The 18,726-nt window shown below is 49.6% G+C and overlaps 1 protein-coding gene across 3 annotated transcripts in view; it reads right to left on the bottom strand.

The window, feature by feature from the left end:
• GALNT14 (polypeptide N-acetylgalactosaminyltransferase 14) overlaps nucleotides 1–18,726 on the bottom strand; it is a 215,694-nt gene that overhangs the window by 65,498 nt on the left and 131,470 nt on the right. For all 3 annotated transcript variants that reach the window (XM_070798931.1, XM_019970475.2, XM_070798930.1), the window contains one exon: nucleotides 11,377–11,546. In XM_070798931.1, coding sequence (XP_070655032.1) covers nucleotides 11,377–11,546 — 170 coding nt within the window. The remainder of the gene's footprint in view (nucleotides 1–11,376; nucleotides 11,547–18,726) is intronic.

The following is an 18,726-nucleotide window of genomic DNA, read 5'->3' as shown; positions in this document are numbered from 1 at the left end:
CCAAACAAGTCCCAAAACTGAGAATGGTACCATGTGGGGAAAACAGGGAGCCTCTGGCTCACACTGTCCAGGGAGACATCTGGGATAGTCATCTCGTGTCTGTGGAGGTTCTGAGGCATTCTGTGTTGCAGTGAAAATACTCAGCTGTGTTTAAAACACTGGGATGTTCCCCTTGTTCAATGAGTCCTGGGGATGAACAATGCTTCCTTACATGGGAGGGAAGAGACGGAATCCTATCCAGTAGGGCTGCCAGACGTTAGCTCGGATGCTCTCTTCTCCCAGACCTGCACTGTCCAATATGGTAGCCACCAGCCACATGCGGCTATTGAGCACTTGAGATAAATCAGAATGGAGATACACTGTAAGTGTGCAATACACACAAGATTTCCAACACTGATACCAAACATAAGATATCTCATCAGTAATTTTTTGACATTGATTATACGTCAAAATGATACCCATGAATGGTGGTAGTGCTGGTGGTTTAGTTGCTAAGTCGTATCTGACTCTCTGCAACCTCATGGACTGTAGACCTTCAGGCTCCTCTGTCCATGGGATTTTCCAGGCAAGAACACTGGAGAGGGTTGCCATTTTCTTCTCCAGGTGATCGGGTTAAAATAATATATATTATTAAAACTAATTGCACTTAAAATTTTACTTTTTAAAATGTGACTATTAGAAAATTTTAAATTACCTACATGGCTTACATATATTTCTATTAGACACTATTGTCCTAGGTCATTACTAGAGCTTGTATATAATGCAAATTAAAATTTCAACATTAGTGTCAGACAATAGTTTCTAGATACTGGGTTCTTTCATGTGAGCAAAATAAAATTTTCAAAAATTATCAAGGCCATTATTAGGCTTGCACCATTTTCTTTTGCAGCAAAAATATATTTTAAAACTCTCAGCATCTAGCATCATTGTTATTTCATCAAAGAAAGGGTGTTTAAATACTCAAAAGGCCACAACCTCAGAATAATTAAAAGCACTATAAACTGTAAAATTAAATTTTGAGAAAATCTCCCTCAGCATCTCCTCCTTTCCCCAACTCTACAGATCAGATCTGCACAGATATATCAAATGGTATCTGAACATATAGTTCAAGCATTTGTTCCACTAAATAACAATGCACCTATGTCTACCCTGCACAGACAGTGTGGACACTAAACACAGGAGACACGACATCACCACACTTGCTCTGGAACCAACATCAGCTCTGTTCTTGGTGCTGCTGATAGGAATGAGTTGGTATGGTTTTTCCAATCTCTAGCCCCAATTTGGGCTTCCCTGGTAACTCAGCTGGTAAAGAATCTGCCTGCAATGCAGGAAACCCTGGTTCAATTCGAGTCCAGAAGATCCCTTGGAGACGGGATAGGCTACGCACACCAGTATTCTTGGGCTTCCCTGATGGCTCAGATGGTAAAGAATCCACTCGCAATGCGGGAGACCTGAGTTCAATCCCTGAGTTGGGAAGATTCCCTGGAGGAGGGCATGGTAACCCACTCCAGTATTCTTGCCTGGAGAATCCCCATGGACAAAAGAGCCTGGCTGGCTACAGGCCATGGGGTTGCAAAGAGTGGGACGTGACTAAATGACTGAGCACCACACAGCACAGCCCCAGTTTATCTCCTCACGCACTACTGCCACCCAAGCAATCACGTGCTATCTGGGCTCAAGACACACACCTGACCTGCAGAATGAGGACACCTCTGGTCACATTTAGACCTCCTAGAAATGACCACGGCTCCACTCCGACCACTGTGTTTTCCTAGACAACTAATTTTGGCCTTTTGTTGAGCAGCCCCTTTGAAGGGAGTGGAACACTGAGGTCTGGTGGAAACCACAGGGAAGTAGCCGCACCGTTTTCCCAAGAAGATCGGCTGTTCTTAGGAAGCTGCAAAGAGGCTTCTCTTGGGATGCTGCCAGGCCCCATGTCAGTTGGTACCAAGCACCACCCAGATGGTAACTGGGTGCCCGCATATGTGCATGTGTGTGCGCAGGGCAGCATGTTCTCAAAAGACAAGTGCAGAGTCTAGCCAGGACCCGGAAGTGTGGAGGTGGGCCAAGGCTTATTTTTGAAATGTTTCCTGAAAAAGATTCCTCAGTGTCTGAGACTAGGGCTTCTCCAAGTCTTATTTTAGTCCTGCTTGAATCACATTACACAGTAGTAATAAAAGATAACAGCGACGGAACCCTATGTCTCAGGTATTCTTCCAAGAGCTTTAAATCTGCAAAATCATTCCCTGAGGAAGGTGCTCTGAGACCATCATGGAGAAGACTGTGAGGTCACAGTCAGTAAGCAGCCACATCTCGATGTCACACCAGATGGCCTGGCTCCCAACTCTGAGCTCTCATGCTCCACTAGAATGCCCCTTGATGATCAGCCAGCTCTCTCACTTGAAAACCTTTGGTTCATATTGACCTTTCTCTCTGTCTTTGTTCTTGAAGTCTGCACGCTGGAAGGTACTGGAAAGATGGAAAATCACAAGTCTGGCTGTCCAGAAGGAAGGATGTCCCCCCTTGATCTTTCTGAGCTATTTCCTGGTATTTATTAGACATTTCAGCTAAAGGATCAGAGAAGAGTCATTCCTTCCCTTTACCTGAAGGGGGAAATGTTCCTCTAACTGAAACAGCTGAGGTAAGATACCCTAGTGACTCCAGGGATGTGGTCAGACCCAGCACACTGAGATCTGGAATGATCTGCTTGAAGGCCAAGCATCGCTTATTCTCCAGGGAACTCACAGTGGTGGCCTTGTGGAAGGTCTGAGCTGAGGAGGTAAAAAGCCAAGACTTCTCATGCCTGTCCACACCCTTCTAGACGGTTGGTCCATCCCCAAGTTAGTCATGCACCAACTTTTACCTCCATCCCTTTATTCTCACTCCCCTGTGCCCAAGCCTGGCCCACCCCCATGGTCTGTGGGACTGCAACGGCCTTCTGACTGCACCTCATCTCATTCCTTCCCCCCAATCTTCCATATTAATCTTCCTAACATCCTGCTTCACATATCTAAGTCTCCCTACCTTTGGTAGTTATCTAAGCTAAACCTTGGCTGCATCCCAAAGCCCCCACCATTGTGTTAGTCCTGCCTGATAGTTCCCTCACCTGAGCCTTCTAGCCCTACTAACCCAGTCCACTTCTTCTTGGTCATAACCGCACCATGATCTCCACATGCCCCCCCATCCAGCCATCATCCTTTCTATAGATGCCTCTATTTGTGCAACGTTCAGCCCAGGTCAGTGCCTCCATTGCACTTTTCATGGGCTCCCTGGCCTCCCTCCCACTTCTGCACAGCTGTGCGATCTTCTCCATGGGTAGTGGCCACGTTTCTACTGCTTGATGTTCCCATGGGCCAGATCGTCAACTGACTGCAGTCACTTTCCTCCTGTCTAAACCCCGGATCATAGCAAAGTTGTTGTGAGGCTTAACTGAAAGAACATATATAAGGTGCCTACCACGTGTCAGGGGAATAGTTTGATCAATAAATGTTGGCTGATTATGGTCCTGGATTTATGTGCTAACACAGAGAATTCTTTGTTGAGTGAAGGTGGTTTTAAATTTCCTGTGATTTGATTTTCTCCCTCTGCTCTGAGGATTCATTCCCACGCCTGCACTTGCAAACCCTGATGCTTTCAGATCGTTTGAGAATGAATCCAGTGGGGTGTTCTTTGAATCCATCAGTCTTCAGTTGAGACTGATGAAGCATCTGAGTGCCAGGTACTCTGCAGGGCTCTGGAGGGGGCTGCAAAGATAAGCCAGCACGCCTGCCCAGGTCGTTCAAGGAGAGGAGAGGGAGAGCTTGAAACTGGGGTAACGGGTGCTGCTCAGAAGTGAGCATGGGAGTGGGAGGTGCTCCCCTACTTGGCCTGAGGGGGCACACTGTCTCCCTGGAGTGGGGACCCCACCCACCCGGGTTCCTGAAAGGTGAGAGAGCATCCAGAGCAGAGAGGGCTGTGAAGATGAGAAGGTGAGAAGGCATGAACCCTCGTGCACAGTCAGGCAGCTGCAAGCCTGGGCCTGGCTGCGGTGGGCGTGGCTTCAGGGGCGGGGTGAGCTGGCAGCAGGGCAGGGCTTTGGATGGGGCTCCATGCATCCGCCTCTGGGATGCTGCCCATGGAGGAGGCGAGGAGGGTGGACGGGTGTGGGACCACAGCCCAGTGGGAGGGCGGCTGGGGGCTGCTGCTGTCACCCAGGTAGAGGGGGCACCAATGAGCAGGGAGCAAAGTCAGAAGCCAAGAGCTATCCAAGAGGTAGACTCAACAAATCAAGGGTGGGCGAGGAGCGGGGGCACCAAAGGCTTGAGTTACAGGGCGGGCAGTGGGCTTGCCCTGAGACGGAGACATGAAAGCAGACTGGGTACTTGGTGTCTTGAGAGGCAGGCTCAGCAAGGCTTGTGGCAAGGGAAAAAAGGAAGTGTCTACTTAATGAATCAAGCAGGGACAGGGAGAAGCGGGAAAACTGGAGAACAGAGGTAACGATGCCTGATGGGCTGGCTTCAGGGTCACTGGGAGGGTGAGGTGAGCGCAGGAGGTGAGAGCTGTTGGATATAATCTGCTTCAGTCCAACGTAAGTGGCTCCTCTTACTGCGTCCAGGACACCCAGGACTCCGCAAGGGGCCTCTGCTGATTGTGCCCCTCGCCAGCCCAGATGGAAGCCCGGCTGCTACATGATTCCACAGGTCCCCCAGCAGAGCCCTTCTTCTGTCACATCACACATTCCTCAGTGAGTTTTCCTGGCACCCTGGGGCCCGGGGCTCATGTCACTTCATCCCACTGTCTGTCACCAGGACCACACGGGTGGCCTCCTTCCCACGGCTTCTCCCACCCACAGCTGTCATCTCCTCTCTGCTCTTTTCAGCTCTTGTCAAACACATTTTGTACTTCCTGGCCCCCAGCCCTGAAATCACTCCCTCTGCTGGCCTTGGCATCTATCCCTAGGATCTGAAAAGTGCAAATTTTACCAGACGCGGCATTGCGATTGCCTCATGGCTTGTTTCACGTTCTCATTTTCAAAGTAAGTCTGACATTCAGGCAAGTGAAGTGTTGGGTGCTGAGAGCCAAGGCTGAGGCAGGACGCTCTCTGCACAACTTCCCTGCCCCCGTCCCCTCCACCCCTGCCTACCTAGCTCTCGGAGAACAGCGTGGGGGGCAGGTGCCAAACCAGGACCTCTCCAAACTTACCCACGTCGCCCCTTTCTCCTGGTTTCAGTCACGTTCTCCCACCTCCTGGACCTGCTTTTGCCCACAGCTGCGAAGCAGTGAAAAGACCCCAGGGTCTGAGTGCTAATGCTGGTCCTCAGACTAATACCAGTTTGCTCATGACCACAGCTAATAGTCACCACATGCTTATGAGGGGTTAAAGACCAGGCTCTGCATTTGACATGGATGGATTTGCTTACCCCCACAGCAACCCTGGGTACCATTATTATTCCCATTTTAAAGATGAGGAAACTGAGGCTTAGGAGTTGAGTAACTCACACCAGGATCAGCTGGTAAGTGGCAAAGATGCTCTCTCTCCAAGTTCACATGGTGAGGAAACCTACCTGCCACTTAGCCAACCAGTAGCCTTGCCTGGGCCTCTGTTTCATCCACTGAGAAATCACAATGGCCCCTTCACCCAGAGGGTACTGAGGACATCAAGGGCAGGAGATGTGAGAGGGCTTAGGAAAGTCTCCTATAAATATAAGATGTGATTATCCTAATCTGAGGGACTCACCACAAGGTTCAGCCTTTCACTGAGAAATTGCGGCAGGTGTCCTGAGATCCCCTGGGCCTCATCGAGCCAGTCCTGCCAGCCTTGTTTCTCCCTGCATTAGGGGCATCACACCACAAGTGTTCTTCAAAGTGTTAGTGGGTAATGGTAACTGCACATGCCAGCATCCTGGGTCTTAAAGGGAAAGAAGCCACATGTTCCAACTTCCTATACTTAGACTGAAAAACGTGGGCAGGCCAGTTTGCAGTTTGCAGTCAAGTTGCCATCCACGTGACATGTCAACTCCAGGGGCAAACAGTTTTGTTGTCATTGTGTTTAAGACGTCCTGAGATGTTCAAATAAGTGCAAAGACTGTGTTAAACCAGCTTACATTTGGATCTCCAGTTGGGAGGGAGTCTGGTCACCTCCACTGAGGGGAAGGCATGAGAGGGAGGGGGAGGTCATGCATGGAAATGGCCATGGCAGCAAATTAAAAGGATGGTTCTATGGGTTCTGTGGGACCCTTGCCTCCTGTGTGTGAGAAGAAGGATTAATCCAGGGCTTTGAGGAGTAGGGAGGTGCTGCTAAGACAGAGGGAGTCCTACATCTGGAAACTGCCTCCAACCTGAACCACTTTCTAAGTCACTTCTGGCATGTACTGGCAGAGTATCTTCCACCAGCAGCAGAGCTAGAGATAACCTTATTCACAGTCTCTGAGCTACTTCTCACTTCTTGTGTGTGTGTGTGTGTGTGTGTGTGTTTGCACTCAGTTGTTCAGTCATGTCCAACTCTTTGCAACCCCATGGACTGAAGCCGCCAGGCTCCTCTGTCCATGGGATTTCCCAGGCAAGAATACTGGAGTGGGTTGCCACTTCCTTCTCCAGATCTTCCTGATCCAGGAATCAAACCCATGTCTCCTGCATCAACAGGCAGATTCCCACTGCATCACCTGGGAAGCTCTCTTACTTCTTACAGGTGAAGAAACATACCCAGAGAGCTGAGGAGTTGGGAAGTAACTTAGACGAAACTCCACTCTTCTCATGCTCAGTCCAGCTGTTTCCCCCATTTTATCACGCTGCCCAGATACAGGACAAAATGCCAGAAACTAATCAGAAGAGGAGCAGATGACTGAGTACGGACTAAGAGCCAGGCTTCGTGTTTGGCTCCTGGGCAAAGGACATAGCAAGATGGACAGGGGAGGAGCAAGACCCTTGATCAAGTATGCAAGTAGCTAATATGCTTAGGAAGAGGTACTCCACTTCACTGATTAGCAGGGAAAGGCAGACTTAAACCACAGTGATACACTACTGCTCAGGCTCTAGAAAGGCTAACATGAAAGAGACAGACACTAGCCAACGACCGGCAACAAAGCTGCGGAGCCGCTGGAATTCTGGCATTGCCAGTGGGGTGGAAATGGTATGACCACTTCCTTAGATGTTTGACAATATCTAGAAAAGCTGCCAGGGACACACCCTACAGGAACCTATATGCCTGTTCCCCGGAGATAAATAAAAGGTTACTCATAGGCGATCTATCAGAAGAATCTCACACTGGAAAAACCCTAAATAAGCATTAACAGTAGACTAGATATACAAATTGTAACACTTTCCTCCAAAGGAATACTATACAGCACGAGAATGAACAAACTGTCTCGCAAAATGTGACTGGAATTCACACATCTCTCCCACCTCACCTCCGAGTAAACTCCGAGGTCTAAGACCCAACACCCTACCCTGAAGATGTCAGAGCCTCAGAGCCAAGATCCCACACTGCACTCCACCTCCTTGGGCAGGCTCCCAATTCAAACTGAGCTTGGTCTCTCCACCAGCAGGGGCTCTCAGAATATTGTGCTGCCCAAGGATGTGTTGCCTAGGGCATCTCTCAGGGTTGCTACAATGATAAGATAGGGCCAGTGTGAAAGTGAAAGTGGTCCAATGTTTACTGAATTAACTATAAGGGAAATCTGTCTGAAACTCACAGAGCAGACCAGGATTGCGGGGAGGGGGTGAGGGAAGAGCCTACAGGGTCAGAAGGCAAGAGACATAGGACCAGAGTGGAAGGAATCCTGGCACAGAGACACCTGCTGTCTCAGCCTCTGTGGTGTTTCTTCCCCCGGACCCTGGTGAGAACCCCTTCCCGGCCCTGCAGGTGGTCCTCAGGGCAGCAGACATAATTCTCCTGCTGAAATCCCAGGCTGTTGGGAAGCTCCTCCCACTATTCCCCTCAAAGCTCTTTGAAACTCTGAAGTGCTCTGGAGTGAAGCGCTCTCAGAACTACTGTCACCAGGCTCACAAACTCCTGTGCTGAAAAATGGTGCACAGGAGCGGCCAGAATGCAGTGGATGGGCGAGCCTGTTTGCAAAGCTAAGTGTCTGTGATGGGTTTCCCCTCGCCTCCCTCCACCTTGATGTGGACTCACCAACTCTGTGCTGAGCTGGTGGAATCGCCTTGACTCTGAGGGAATATGAACATTTTTTATGCTTAGCCATTTCAACCACAAAGATTTTTTTCCTATTACCACTAAGTGACGAGTACAAGGAGAGAAATTATGATCATCTTTGACAGCCATTCCAACTGAGTAAATACAAGGAAGGAGAAATGCAATCCTAGACAGGGCCACAGCCCCTTCATTTCCCAGGATGGAAAAGAGCAAAGGAAAAGTGTCTTCCCGGTGAGATGTATCGAAGTGTGGAATTTTCCCTCCAGGCAAGCAATGGGCATCCCACTGTTCGAACCATTTAGCACCGCACTGGACAGAGCCCAGGAGGATATGCCGAGGGGAACACTCAGACACAGCCTGGCCAGGGGGAGGTGAACTAACGAGGCTTCCCAGCTCTCACCAACACCACCCCCCACCAGCCCATAGCTTCTGGGTGCATCCACCCTGCCACCTGCTCCCCTGCAATCAAAGCAACCCCATAATAATCATTGCCAGGCAACAGCAAAAATATACATGTGCTTTATCAAAATATTTTCCCCCTTCTCAAGGGGTATGCCTCACTTAATGGCTTCCTGTCTGCCAGACGTTTTATGTGCTACTTGGATGATGGCAAATCCAGCTGTTGTCACCAGAATGTGGTGATGGGTGGGAGCGCCAGGCCTGGGAAACAGGGACTATTTGCTGGACCAGTCAATGCTTTATAAATAGCGGAACTCCCCTGGGAAATCTTCTCAGACTCACCCCAGCTAGACACTGTCTCTTCCTCACGTTGAAATAGTTATTTATGGCACTCCACCCCCACCCCATCCCCAACACAGGCAGCCACATCTATTCACCCTTGTGACCACTAGAAATTAAGGCTCTCATCCACATTAACAGAACTATGGGCCTTAGGGGAAAATTTGGATGCTCTGATGAAGCACCCGTGTAGTCTTCACATGAGACCAAGGCGGGTGGGAGAGCAGAGTGTATGTATGTATTTATATATGAAAAAGAGAAGGTCAACCATGGAAGAACGAGCGCATCACAACTGTGCGGCACTCGGGGAGTGAGAAAGCTTCAAGGTTACCTGGTTCAAGCACAGATGAGAAGACAAACCTAAGACGGGGCAGGGATGGGTGGAAGGCCATTGCTGGTCACCTTGCTCAGCTCCTCTCACTGGGCTTGAATCGGGGATGAGGAGATGGAGCGGCAGCAAAGACATGACTGAAGACCCAAGACAGCAGCTTTCTGTCTCAAGATTGTGAAAATGTCAAGTGTTACATAAGGAGTGGGGTGGGCAGGGAGAGGTTGATAACCTCATAGGGTGAATGAATAGATTCACTGGAAACTGTAGTCACTCATTTCTAAACTATCCTCACCACCTACCCCATGGACCCTAAGACTCCCATAAACCCTGGAATGGGGAGTTCAAAACCTTCCCTAGTCTTATTTCTTACTCTTCAACTCAGTCATTCCAGGCTACAGGAAACCCCACTGCCTCCCATAAAATACCATGGACTCCATGGGAAAAAGGACCAAGAGAAAGATGGTGAGTCTGATCAATTTCACACAGAGGATCAAGCCCCCTGCCCCTCCGAGGCTTCTATCACATGATGCCCCAATATGACTAGTTTCTCAGGGGTTCCATCCCCCAGTGCATTGGCTTTTCAGCCAGCACAGCGGGCTGTTGGTGAAACCCTCACAGACTTCCTCCTTTCTCCCCTCCTCACTCCACCTGTGCAACTGTGGATTCCTAGGCCATGCCCCCCAGTGCCCGCCCTCTCAGCAGCACCTGCTCTAATGCTCAGCTAATAGTTCTGGGTCTCAGGCACTGTCCTAATGCATCCTATAACTCACAATGCAATTACTGTGGTAGTGAAATTGGAAGCAAATTTAATAAGCTCAGCCCCCTCCCCCATGCTGTTTCTTCACTCTTCTCTTTTCAGTAATGAGAATTCTTTAAGGGAAAAGGCCTTTTTCCCTTTAACGGAGGCTATTCTCCTGATTCCTTATCTGAAGCCCATGAGGATGGGAGGATATGGAGAAGGGGACTTCCTCTAGCTCCTTTTGTCCTGTTTACTCGTAAGGCAGATGGGAAGAGAGCAGTCAGTTGTCTTTCCAGGCTTACTCTCCCTTTCATCTGCTCAGCTAACATTTATTGAATTCCTATCACACATCACAGATTTCTCCCCCTAGAGGGCAACTGGTGTCATAACTAGTTGAACCTTAGTTGCAAGGCATGATGGGAAAAGGGAGAGGTTAAACTGTGTCTATGGAGTCGGGTCCCCAGGGTGGGCCAAGAGCTATAGTAGGAGCTTCTTGGTAAAGGTGATGCCAGTTGCCAACAGGATGGCAGCATATTGACCCTTGTGGTTAAAGAAACTGAGAGGAGGGGGCAGGAAGGAACCAGAGAAGCCAGAGGTCTCCAAACAAACTGAGACAAAGCCTGTCTCCTGGACAGAGGCAGAGGGGTGCAGAGTGTAGGCAAATAAGCATCTTTATTCCAGGGCCTACTGTCTACTCAAACCCAGGGCCTCTAAGCTGGACCCACCCACCAACCATGGACTTCATCTGATCCACAAAAGGAAGCCGCAGCGCCAGCTGATGCTCTGTGGTTTACAAATTTAAGCAGGCATCAGAATCACTGGCGGTGCATGCTGAGACACAGGTCACCAGGCCCCACCCCAGAGCACCTCACTCAGTAGTTTTGGGGGAAGCTTAGAATCTGCAGTTCTAACTGGCGATGTTGATCCTGGTCTCCTGGAGCACCTCAATCAGTAGTTATGGGGGGAAGCTTAGAACCTACAGTTCTAACTGGTGATGCTGATGCTGGTCTCCTGGTCTGGGAAACCACACTTTGAGAACTGTCGTTCTAAGCCTTTGCTATTCAATGTGAGCCCTGGACCATCCGTCAGCAGAACCTGGGAGTCTGACAGGAATGCAGACTCTCAGGCCCCACCGCAGACCTGCTGAATCGGTGTGACAAGAACCTCAGATTATTTAAGTTCAAGAAACACTTACCTGCGGTGGCGATTCTCAATCCTGGCTGCTCACTGGCATCACTTGGGGAGCTTAGAAAAGAGATGCTTCAGCCGGTTGGAGGCTGGCATCAGCATTTTTTAAAAGTTCCCCAAGTAATTATTAGGAGATGCCTGGATTGAGAACCGCTGGGACTCCCACTCATGACTAACACTCCACACCCATTTTTCCAGCACTGAACTTACCCCTCATGACTGTGGGGAGGGGTCGGGAGGAAGTACCTGAAAAGACGAGTATCTGGGACCACCCGGTTGCTGGCGATCCGCTCACTCTCCCGCTGGTTGAAAGCATACAGCTTATAGGGATCGTCGCCAACACGCCACTTCTTGGCATTCAGATACCGCCGCTCATCAAACTGGTCCCATAGGTCATCCCAATCACCATCCGAAATCTACGGGACATGAAGGGGAAGTCGGTGAGGACGGCTCCGGGTCCTCTCAGCTCCCTCTGTCAGTGCCCAGAGACCAAGCATGTGCCAGCAAGGTTCAATGCAAAGATGGGGCAGATGTAGGACTTTAATAAAACCATCAGCAGTAATAATAAATGATGATGACGACAATGGCAGCTACCATTTAATGAGTGCTGTACTCATATACCAGGCACTGGGTTAGGACCTATACACACTTATATCATGTAATTCTCATAATTTTAGGAAATGGATGTTGCTCATATTCCCAATACGCAGACAAGGAAGCCGTCTCAACAGCCCAAGCACCTTGCTCAAGATACCACAATTTGGAAGCAACAGGGCTGGGACTTGGATTCTAGAATACTAACCCCAGAGGCCACCTCTCTGGGGGTAATTTTAGACACGTGATGGAAAGTGCCGGCACAATGGCTGACACATAGTAGGTACACAATGACTGCCATTCCCTGCTCTGCCAAAGGGGGGCAGCAATGGAAAGCAAGTGATCCATCTATAACGGCGGGGGCGGGGGGGGGGGGGGGGGAGGGGTGATACCTGCTGGACAGACACCTTGTGTGTTCCTTCCTTCCTCCAACCCAGGCTGCTGCTGCTGCTAAGTCGCTTCAGTTGTGTCCGACTCTGTGCGACCCCACAGACAGCAGCCCACCAGGCTCTTCCGTCCCTGGGATTCTCCAGGCAAGAATACTGAAGTGGGTTGCCATTTCCTTCTCCAACGCATGCAGGCATGCTAAGTCGCTTTAGTCTTGTCTGATTCTAGGCGACCCTATGGACAGCAGCTAACCAGGCTCCTCTGTCCACAGGACTCTCTAGGCAAGAATACTGGAGTGGGTTGCCATTTCCTTCTGCAACCCAGGAATCTATAGTTATTTTTAAGAAGCCTCCAAGGGGGAGCAAGTAACAACCCTCATCATATGAGGAGACAGCACTTTAGAATGTGTAAAGCGATTTCTGCATTCATCATCTTGATTCATTCTCACCAAGACCCTCTGCAGGGTAGGGAAGACAAAGTTTCAGAAAGGTTACTGGCTTGTCTGAGGTCCCCCGGTGGATGGTGGCAGAGCAAGCCCAAGCAGAGCTCTGACTCTTGGACCCTCCAGCGCAGAGGAGGCAAGGAGATTCACACAGGGGGAGGCCGGTTCCTGCCCAGACCCCGGGCTGCCGCCTCTGTCCTGCCCACCCAGCTCTGCAGCCACCAGAGATTCCTCACAGCCAGTAGGGGGTCTGGGCTTCAGGGCCTCTGCAAGCTGGGTGCTTCCCTTGATAGTCACTGCCCAGTGGATGCTAGTACTGCCCCCACTAGGGGAGAGGCAGTCTGTATCAGCAAAGCTCAGACCTTTTAGGTTCAAGAAAGCCAAAAGAACACTGCATCTGGAAAAAACTATTGACCAGGCCCTGACCTGGACCATGAGGGCTGGAGCCCCGGGGCTGGCATAGTCACCAAGGATGAGATGTTCATTCATGTGTTACTGACCCTTGGCCCTGTGCAAGTATCTGAAGCTGCCTGGGTACCACCCATCCCATCACTACTAGGATGCCCTTCTGTCCTCCAGGCACCTAACAGGAGAGCCCAGGGCAGGCACCGCAGACATCAGTGCAGGCACTCAGCCCACACTTGGCAGGTAAGGGGGGGGCCACTCGTGCCCACATGCACATTCATCTCAGGCACCCCTCCAGCTTATCAGGTAATTGATCTCTCCCTTTCACACTCTCTCTGTTATCTTCTTTTGAAACAGCATTCTCCTGCTAATAGCACAAAATGAAGCATTGGAAACCAGTGATTTTTATCCAATAATTGATTTTATTAATGTCCTGTGATACTGCTGCTACATGGGGACACTGAGCGGGGGAGTTGAAACCCCAACCTGGGCTGTGCCATGCCATAGCCTGACAGCTGTCATCTGTGCTTGGAACATGACCTCAGGGCTACCCTGACATCCCACTCTTGCAGGAAGGGCCATGCAGCTGGCTCATGCCCAACTGAATTTACTGCAAATCTCGAAAAATAATTTGTGGGCCCCTACAGTGCAGAAAGTGAAGAGGCTAAAAAGCCTGTTGATGAAAGTGAAAGAGGAGAGTGAAAAAGTTGGCTTAAAGCTCAACATTCAGAAAATGAAGATCATGGCATCCGGTCCCATCACTTCATGGGAAATAGATGGGGGAACAGTGGAAACAGTGTCAGACTTTATTTTTGGGGCTCCAAAATCACTGCAGATGGTGATTGCAGCCATGAAATTAAAAGACGCTTACTCCTTGGAAGAAAAGTTATGACCAACCTAGAGAGCATATTCAAAAGCAGAGACATTACTTTGCCAACAAAGGTCTGTCTAGTCAAGGCTATGGTTTTTCCAGTAGTCATGTATGGATGCGAGCATTGGACTTTGAAGAAGGCTGAGCACCGAAGATTTGATGCTTTTGAACTGTGGTATTGGAGAAGACTCTTGAGAGTCCCTTGGACTGCAAGGAGATCCACCAGTCCATTCTAGAGGAGATCAGCCCTGGCTGTTCTTTGGAAGGAATGATGCTGAAGCTGAAACTCCAGTACTTTGGCCACCTCATGCGAAGAGTTGACTCATTGGAAAAGACTCTGATGCTGGGAGGGATTAGAGGCAGGAGGAGAAGGGGACAACAGAGGATGAGATGGCTGGATGGCATCACCGACTCGATGGACGTGCGTTTGAGTGAACTCCGGGAGTTGGTGATGGACAGGGAGGCTTGGTGTGCTGCGATTCATGGGGTTGCAAAGAGTCGGACACGACTGAGCGACTGAACTGAACTGACAATGCAGTGTGCCAGGGAGGAGGAAATGCAGAGACAACAGGCCCCTGCCCTCCAGCGGGTTGCAACGTTGCATGAAGATGTCTATAACAGAGGAGGGATAGGAATAGGAACAGCCTCCCAGAAGAAACATCAAATGAGTTAGGGCTTGAAGGATGAGCTTGGATTTTGCTTTACTGAAGGGGAGATGGGAAGGGAAGTGTGTGCAGTGAAAATCCAGATAAGAGACATGACAGCTTAGAGCCAACGGGGAAATGGCTAGCTCAGGATTGGGGAAGTCAGAGCTGAGAATGCAAAGAGAGCATGAGTGAAAGAACATTCTGGAACATAGATGGTCCTGTATGAAGCAGGTCAGGGGAAAGTGTCTGGCTACATGTTTAGGAGGGAGGGGAGGGAAGAGAGCTCTGCAAGGAGACCAGCTGAGAGGTGACCTTAGCCCTTCAGCCTGGTGAGAAGGGAAGCCTGCTGGGGTCCAGGTGGATGGTTCTACCCATTGGCTGGAGAAGCTGGTGGTGAGGCAGGCTCTTTGGGGAGGCACGGGGGCTGGAGAAATGACACTTGACCTGCAGAAACAGCACTCAACCAACCTTGGCTTCATCCCCACACCCACTCTCTACTCACACCAGACCAGGCTCAAGGCCAAGAGGGCACAAGGCCGGGGGTGTTGCTCAACAACTGCCACCCTAGGGCAGCTAAGCACCCTTGGCATCCTTGGAGATGGCGCCATGAGAACTGAGCTGGCTTCCAGAAATCCTAGAACCAGAGCAGCAGCCAGGCTGGCAAGAGAAACTGTCTGAACAATCAGTCAAGGTGGCCTTGCAAGGGACCACTCCCTCAGATAGTCATGGGCATGGAGTGGGTTCACACTTCCCTGCACTGGATCCACTGTGGGGATCTCCCTGTCCTGGGAGCTTGGTATTCCTATAGTGAAGCCTGGATGCATTAAGTAATGGTGAAGCTGTGTTTAAGACAATGCTACCAGTTGAGTAGCAATTTCTGTTTTACAAAATACCTTGCAGGTGCATGGCAGAATCCCCCATTTGGATGAGGTGGGGTCGGCTTAGAGAGGTAAGATGGCTCATCCATTCTTGACAGCTGGTAAGTGAAGGGACCCCCGACAGAGTCTCCTCAGAGCGTCCCAGCATCATGGACAGAACAAAGGTTGTCCTCTCTACTGAGGGTGAGTGAGCAGAGAAAGACCCCCTCTGAGGAGGAGGGTGGAAGACATGCCCAGGGGAAGGACCCCAGCCCCTCTTGCTCTACTTGTCCTCGGAATAGAGTGACCACAGTCCTCCAAGGACTTCTGAAGGGGCAGTGACGTCATAGGCCTGTTTTGGGGCTGATTTCCAAGCTCTTCAATCCATAAGTCCCATGTCTGGTGTCTAAGGGCCCAGAGCATGTACATTGTACCCATGCATTGGGCTCCTTGGTTCCTGGGCTCATGTGAATGCCCAGAAAGCTTCTGAACATGCATTTTCACCTTAACAAGCCTTCCCAGCCCAGGAAGTAGAATGCTGCTGCTCCAAACAAGGACACAGGAGCCCCCAGAGGGCCCACCCAAGAACTTCACCCACTCCCACGCAGCTCCCCCCAGGCTGCCCTCACTCGACTTTCTGACCAAAATTTATTCAGTCCAGAGTGGGCGTGTTTCCAAAGAGGGGTATAAAGCCACAAACAGAAACAAAGATCATCTTTTAAACAGAAAATTTCTGACTAAGCCAGCCAACCCCCTGGCCAAGACCAGTGCTTAAATAACTTGGCACCAAAATCAAAAGCTCAAAAGCACATCTGTTAAGCTGCTTCATGTCTTTCCTCCCACCAGGCTTCTGTGAGAAATCTGGAACCCCTTCCCTCCATCCTTCCCTGGCCTATTTTCTCTCGCTCTGTTTTCCAGCTGATTATCTGGCTCAGGAATCACGGGGGTAGCCTTCCCTTCTGTTAGGTTCTGAGGCTGCCTCTCTGTTCCACCAATGGTTTTGTCTCCTTCCCCTTGTTTCTGCAGCTTGGCACTTCTAGTTTTCTCTTGTTGCTCTAATTCTCTTCTTCTTCAAATGGGAAAATCTCTAGCCCTTGCTAAGGCTTCCATCCTACTCTGAACTGCACCTGATCCTCAAGGAACATCTCAGAGTCACCCTGTAACAGCTAACGCCTTGAGGGGCATCCACCACGTGTCCTAAACATTTACATTTAACCCTCACTGTGATGTGTGCATTGCTTTAGTCCTGTCCGACTCTGCGACCCTATGGACTGTAGCCACCAAATTCCTCTGTCCATGGGATTCTCCAGGTATGAATACTGGATTGGGTTGCCGTGCCCTCCTCCAGGGATATTCCTGACCCAGGGATTGAATCCATGTCTCTTAAGTCTCCTGCACTGGCAGGCAGGTTCTTTACCACTACGCCACCCAGGAAATCCACAATACTTACTGTAATGGATATCAATAGGACTGTCCCCATCTTGTAACTGGGAAAACTGAGGCACAGAGAGATTGAGTAACTTACCCAGTGTCACACAGATAGGAGGTGTTAGAGCCAAGATTTGAACCCCAGAGTAGCCTGGCTTCAGTTCCATGTGTTCAGCCATTAGGGGACTCTGCCTGGCTTCATCTTCACTGCCATTTTCTTGGGTCTTCAAAGACTGTCTATGTGTTTCCCACCATTTTTCTAGGTCCAGTTCTTTATTTTCTTAGAGATCTTCCTCCAAGCAAAGACATCTGTACACCCCTCTTAACCTCCCCCTGCCTGCTCTTCGCTCCCCTATCTGGGCAGCTGTTCTCCTCCCAACAGTGGTCTTGGTCCTGACAGCCCAGGCCAAGAAAAGGGGGAGGGCTGCAGGCAGACTCCTGCAGGATGATGGGAATGTGATAGAGCAGCACAGAGAAGGTCATCACTGAAAAAAAAAATGATAGAACTGATCATTTAAAGACAGTACAGGGACTTCCCTGGTGGTTCAGTGGTTAAGGGTTCATGTTCCAGTCAAGGGGTGTGGGTTGATCCCTGGTCCAGAAGCTAAGATCCCATATGCCTCATGGCCAAAAATCCAAAGCATAAAACAGAAGCAATAGTGTAACAAACTCAATAAAGGCTTTTAAAATGGTCTACATCAAAAAAAAAAAATAATAAAGACGATATAATTCATCTATCCAACCAATGTGTGAAACTCCAGTGTAACATTCCGCTGGATCCAATGCACATTCATCCAGTTAGGAACACAGAGGCCCCAAGATGCCCACTCCAAGCTTCAAAGGACTATATATAACTTCTAGAAGTTTTCTTCTAATTTTGAACCAGAATTTGTCTCCTTGTAATATCTCCCTTTGGGAGCTGGTTTTTATCCCCAGGGATATTTGATGCAAATCTGACCTTCCTTTCTCATGTCCTTGAGATATTGAATGACAACTACTGTGTCCTCCAGGTCTTCCAGCCCCCCATTACGTGACTTGTATCTCAGAAAAAATGACCCAGAGGAGTGCAAAGATCTACCAAAGGATCAAGAGAACATGACTAAGTGAAGTCGGGTGGGATTCATCAAGGAATTCAAATACCCTGGAAAGCCTTCCATACGTGTGGAACAAGGAGAGAGGCATTGCTCACGACAGAGTCTAGCTTTCATATGCAGATGGAAGCTGCTCTGTTAAAGTGCTGTTCCTCTGATAATGCCCACTACTTTCTGAACACATAAAACTACTCATCCCAGCTCCCCTGTCAGAACCCTAGAGGGAGAGGTCCCCCAAATGATGTCTAATCCTTACAAGCCCAATATTCCACAGAAAATTGCATCCCCAGTCTCCCTGTGAGGACACAGGCACAGGGAGGATGAATAAGTTGCCCAAGTTCACACAACTGAGAAGTGTGTCTCAAAGCCTACAGACCCAGCTTCTCGGCCAGCCATGCAGTCTTACAGCCATACCTCCCTGTACCCAGGCTACTTCCAGAACTGCAGCCTCTGCTTCCTAGCACCACCTCAGGCACTGCCCCTGCCTTTCACCCACTGCAGCTGTCTGCTTCCAGCACCATGGCAGACCGGATGCCAGGACTTCCATGCTAAACTACAGCCACATCTTGCATAATTAAAAACAAATGTGGTTTTTAATGCATTGCTGGACCTTCTAGAAGGAAAATCTTCACCATGAGATGAGGGATGAGGCCAGGGATAATATAGGGTGGGATAATATAGGGTGGGATAATATATCCCACTCTAACCCCAGAGGTGGGATAGATGATAGTAAGTTAAGATAACATGTGAGGCTGCCCCAGGGGTAATGGTCATTGAGAAAGTAAAGCCCACCTCCTAAAAGATGGAGACACTGAACCTGAGTCTTCCATAATTAAGGCTTAGTCGTTCAGTCATGTCTGACTCTGTGATCCCA

The sequence above is a fragment of the Bos indicus genome, chromosome 11, assembly GCF_029378745.1.
Source record: "Bos indicus isolate NIAB-ARS_2022 breed Sahiwal x Tharparkar chromosome 11, NIAB-ARS_B.indTharparkar_mat_pri_1.0, whole genome shotgun sequence".
NCBI lineage: Eukaryota > Metazoa > Chordata > Mammalia > Artiodactyla > Bovidae > Bos > Bos indicus.
Note: the sequence above shows the minus strand (reverse complement) of the source record. Positions and strands in the feature narration are given on the sequence as shown.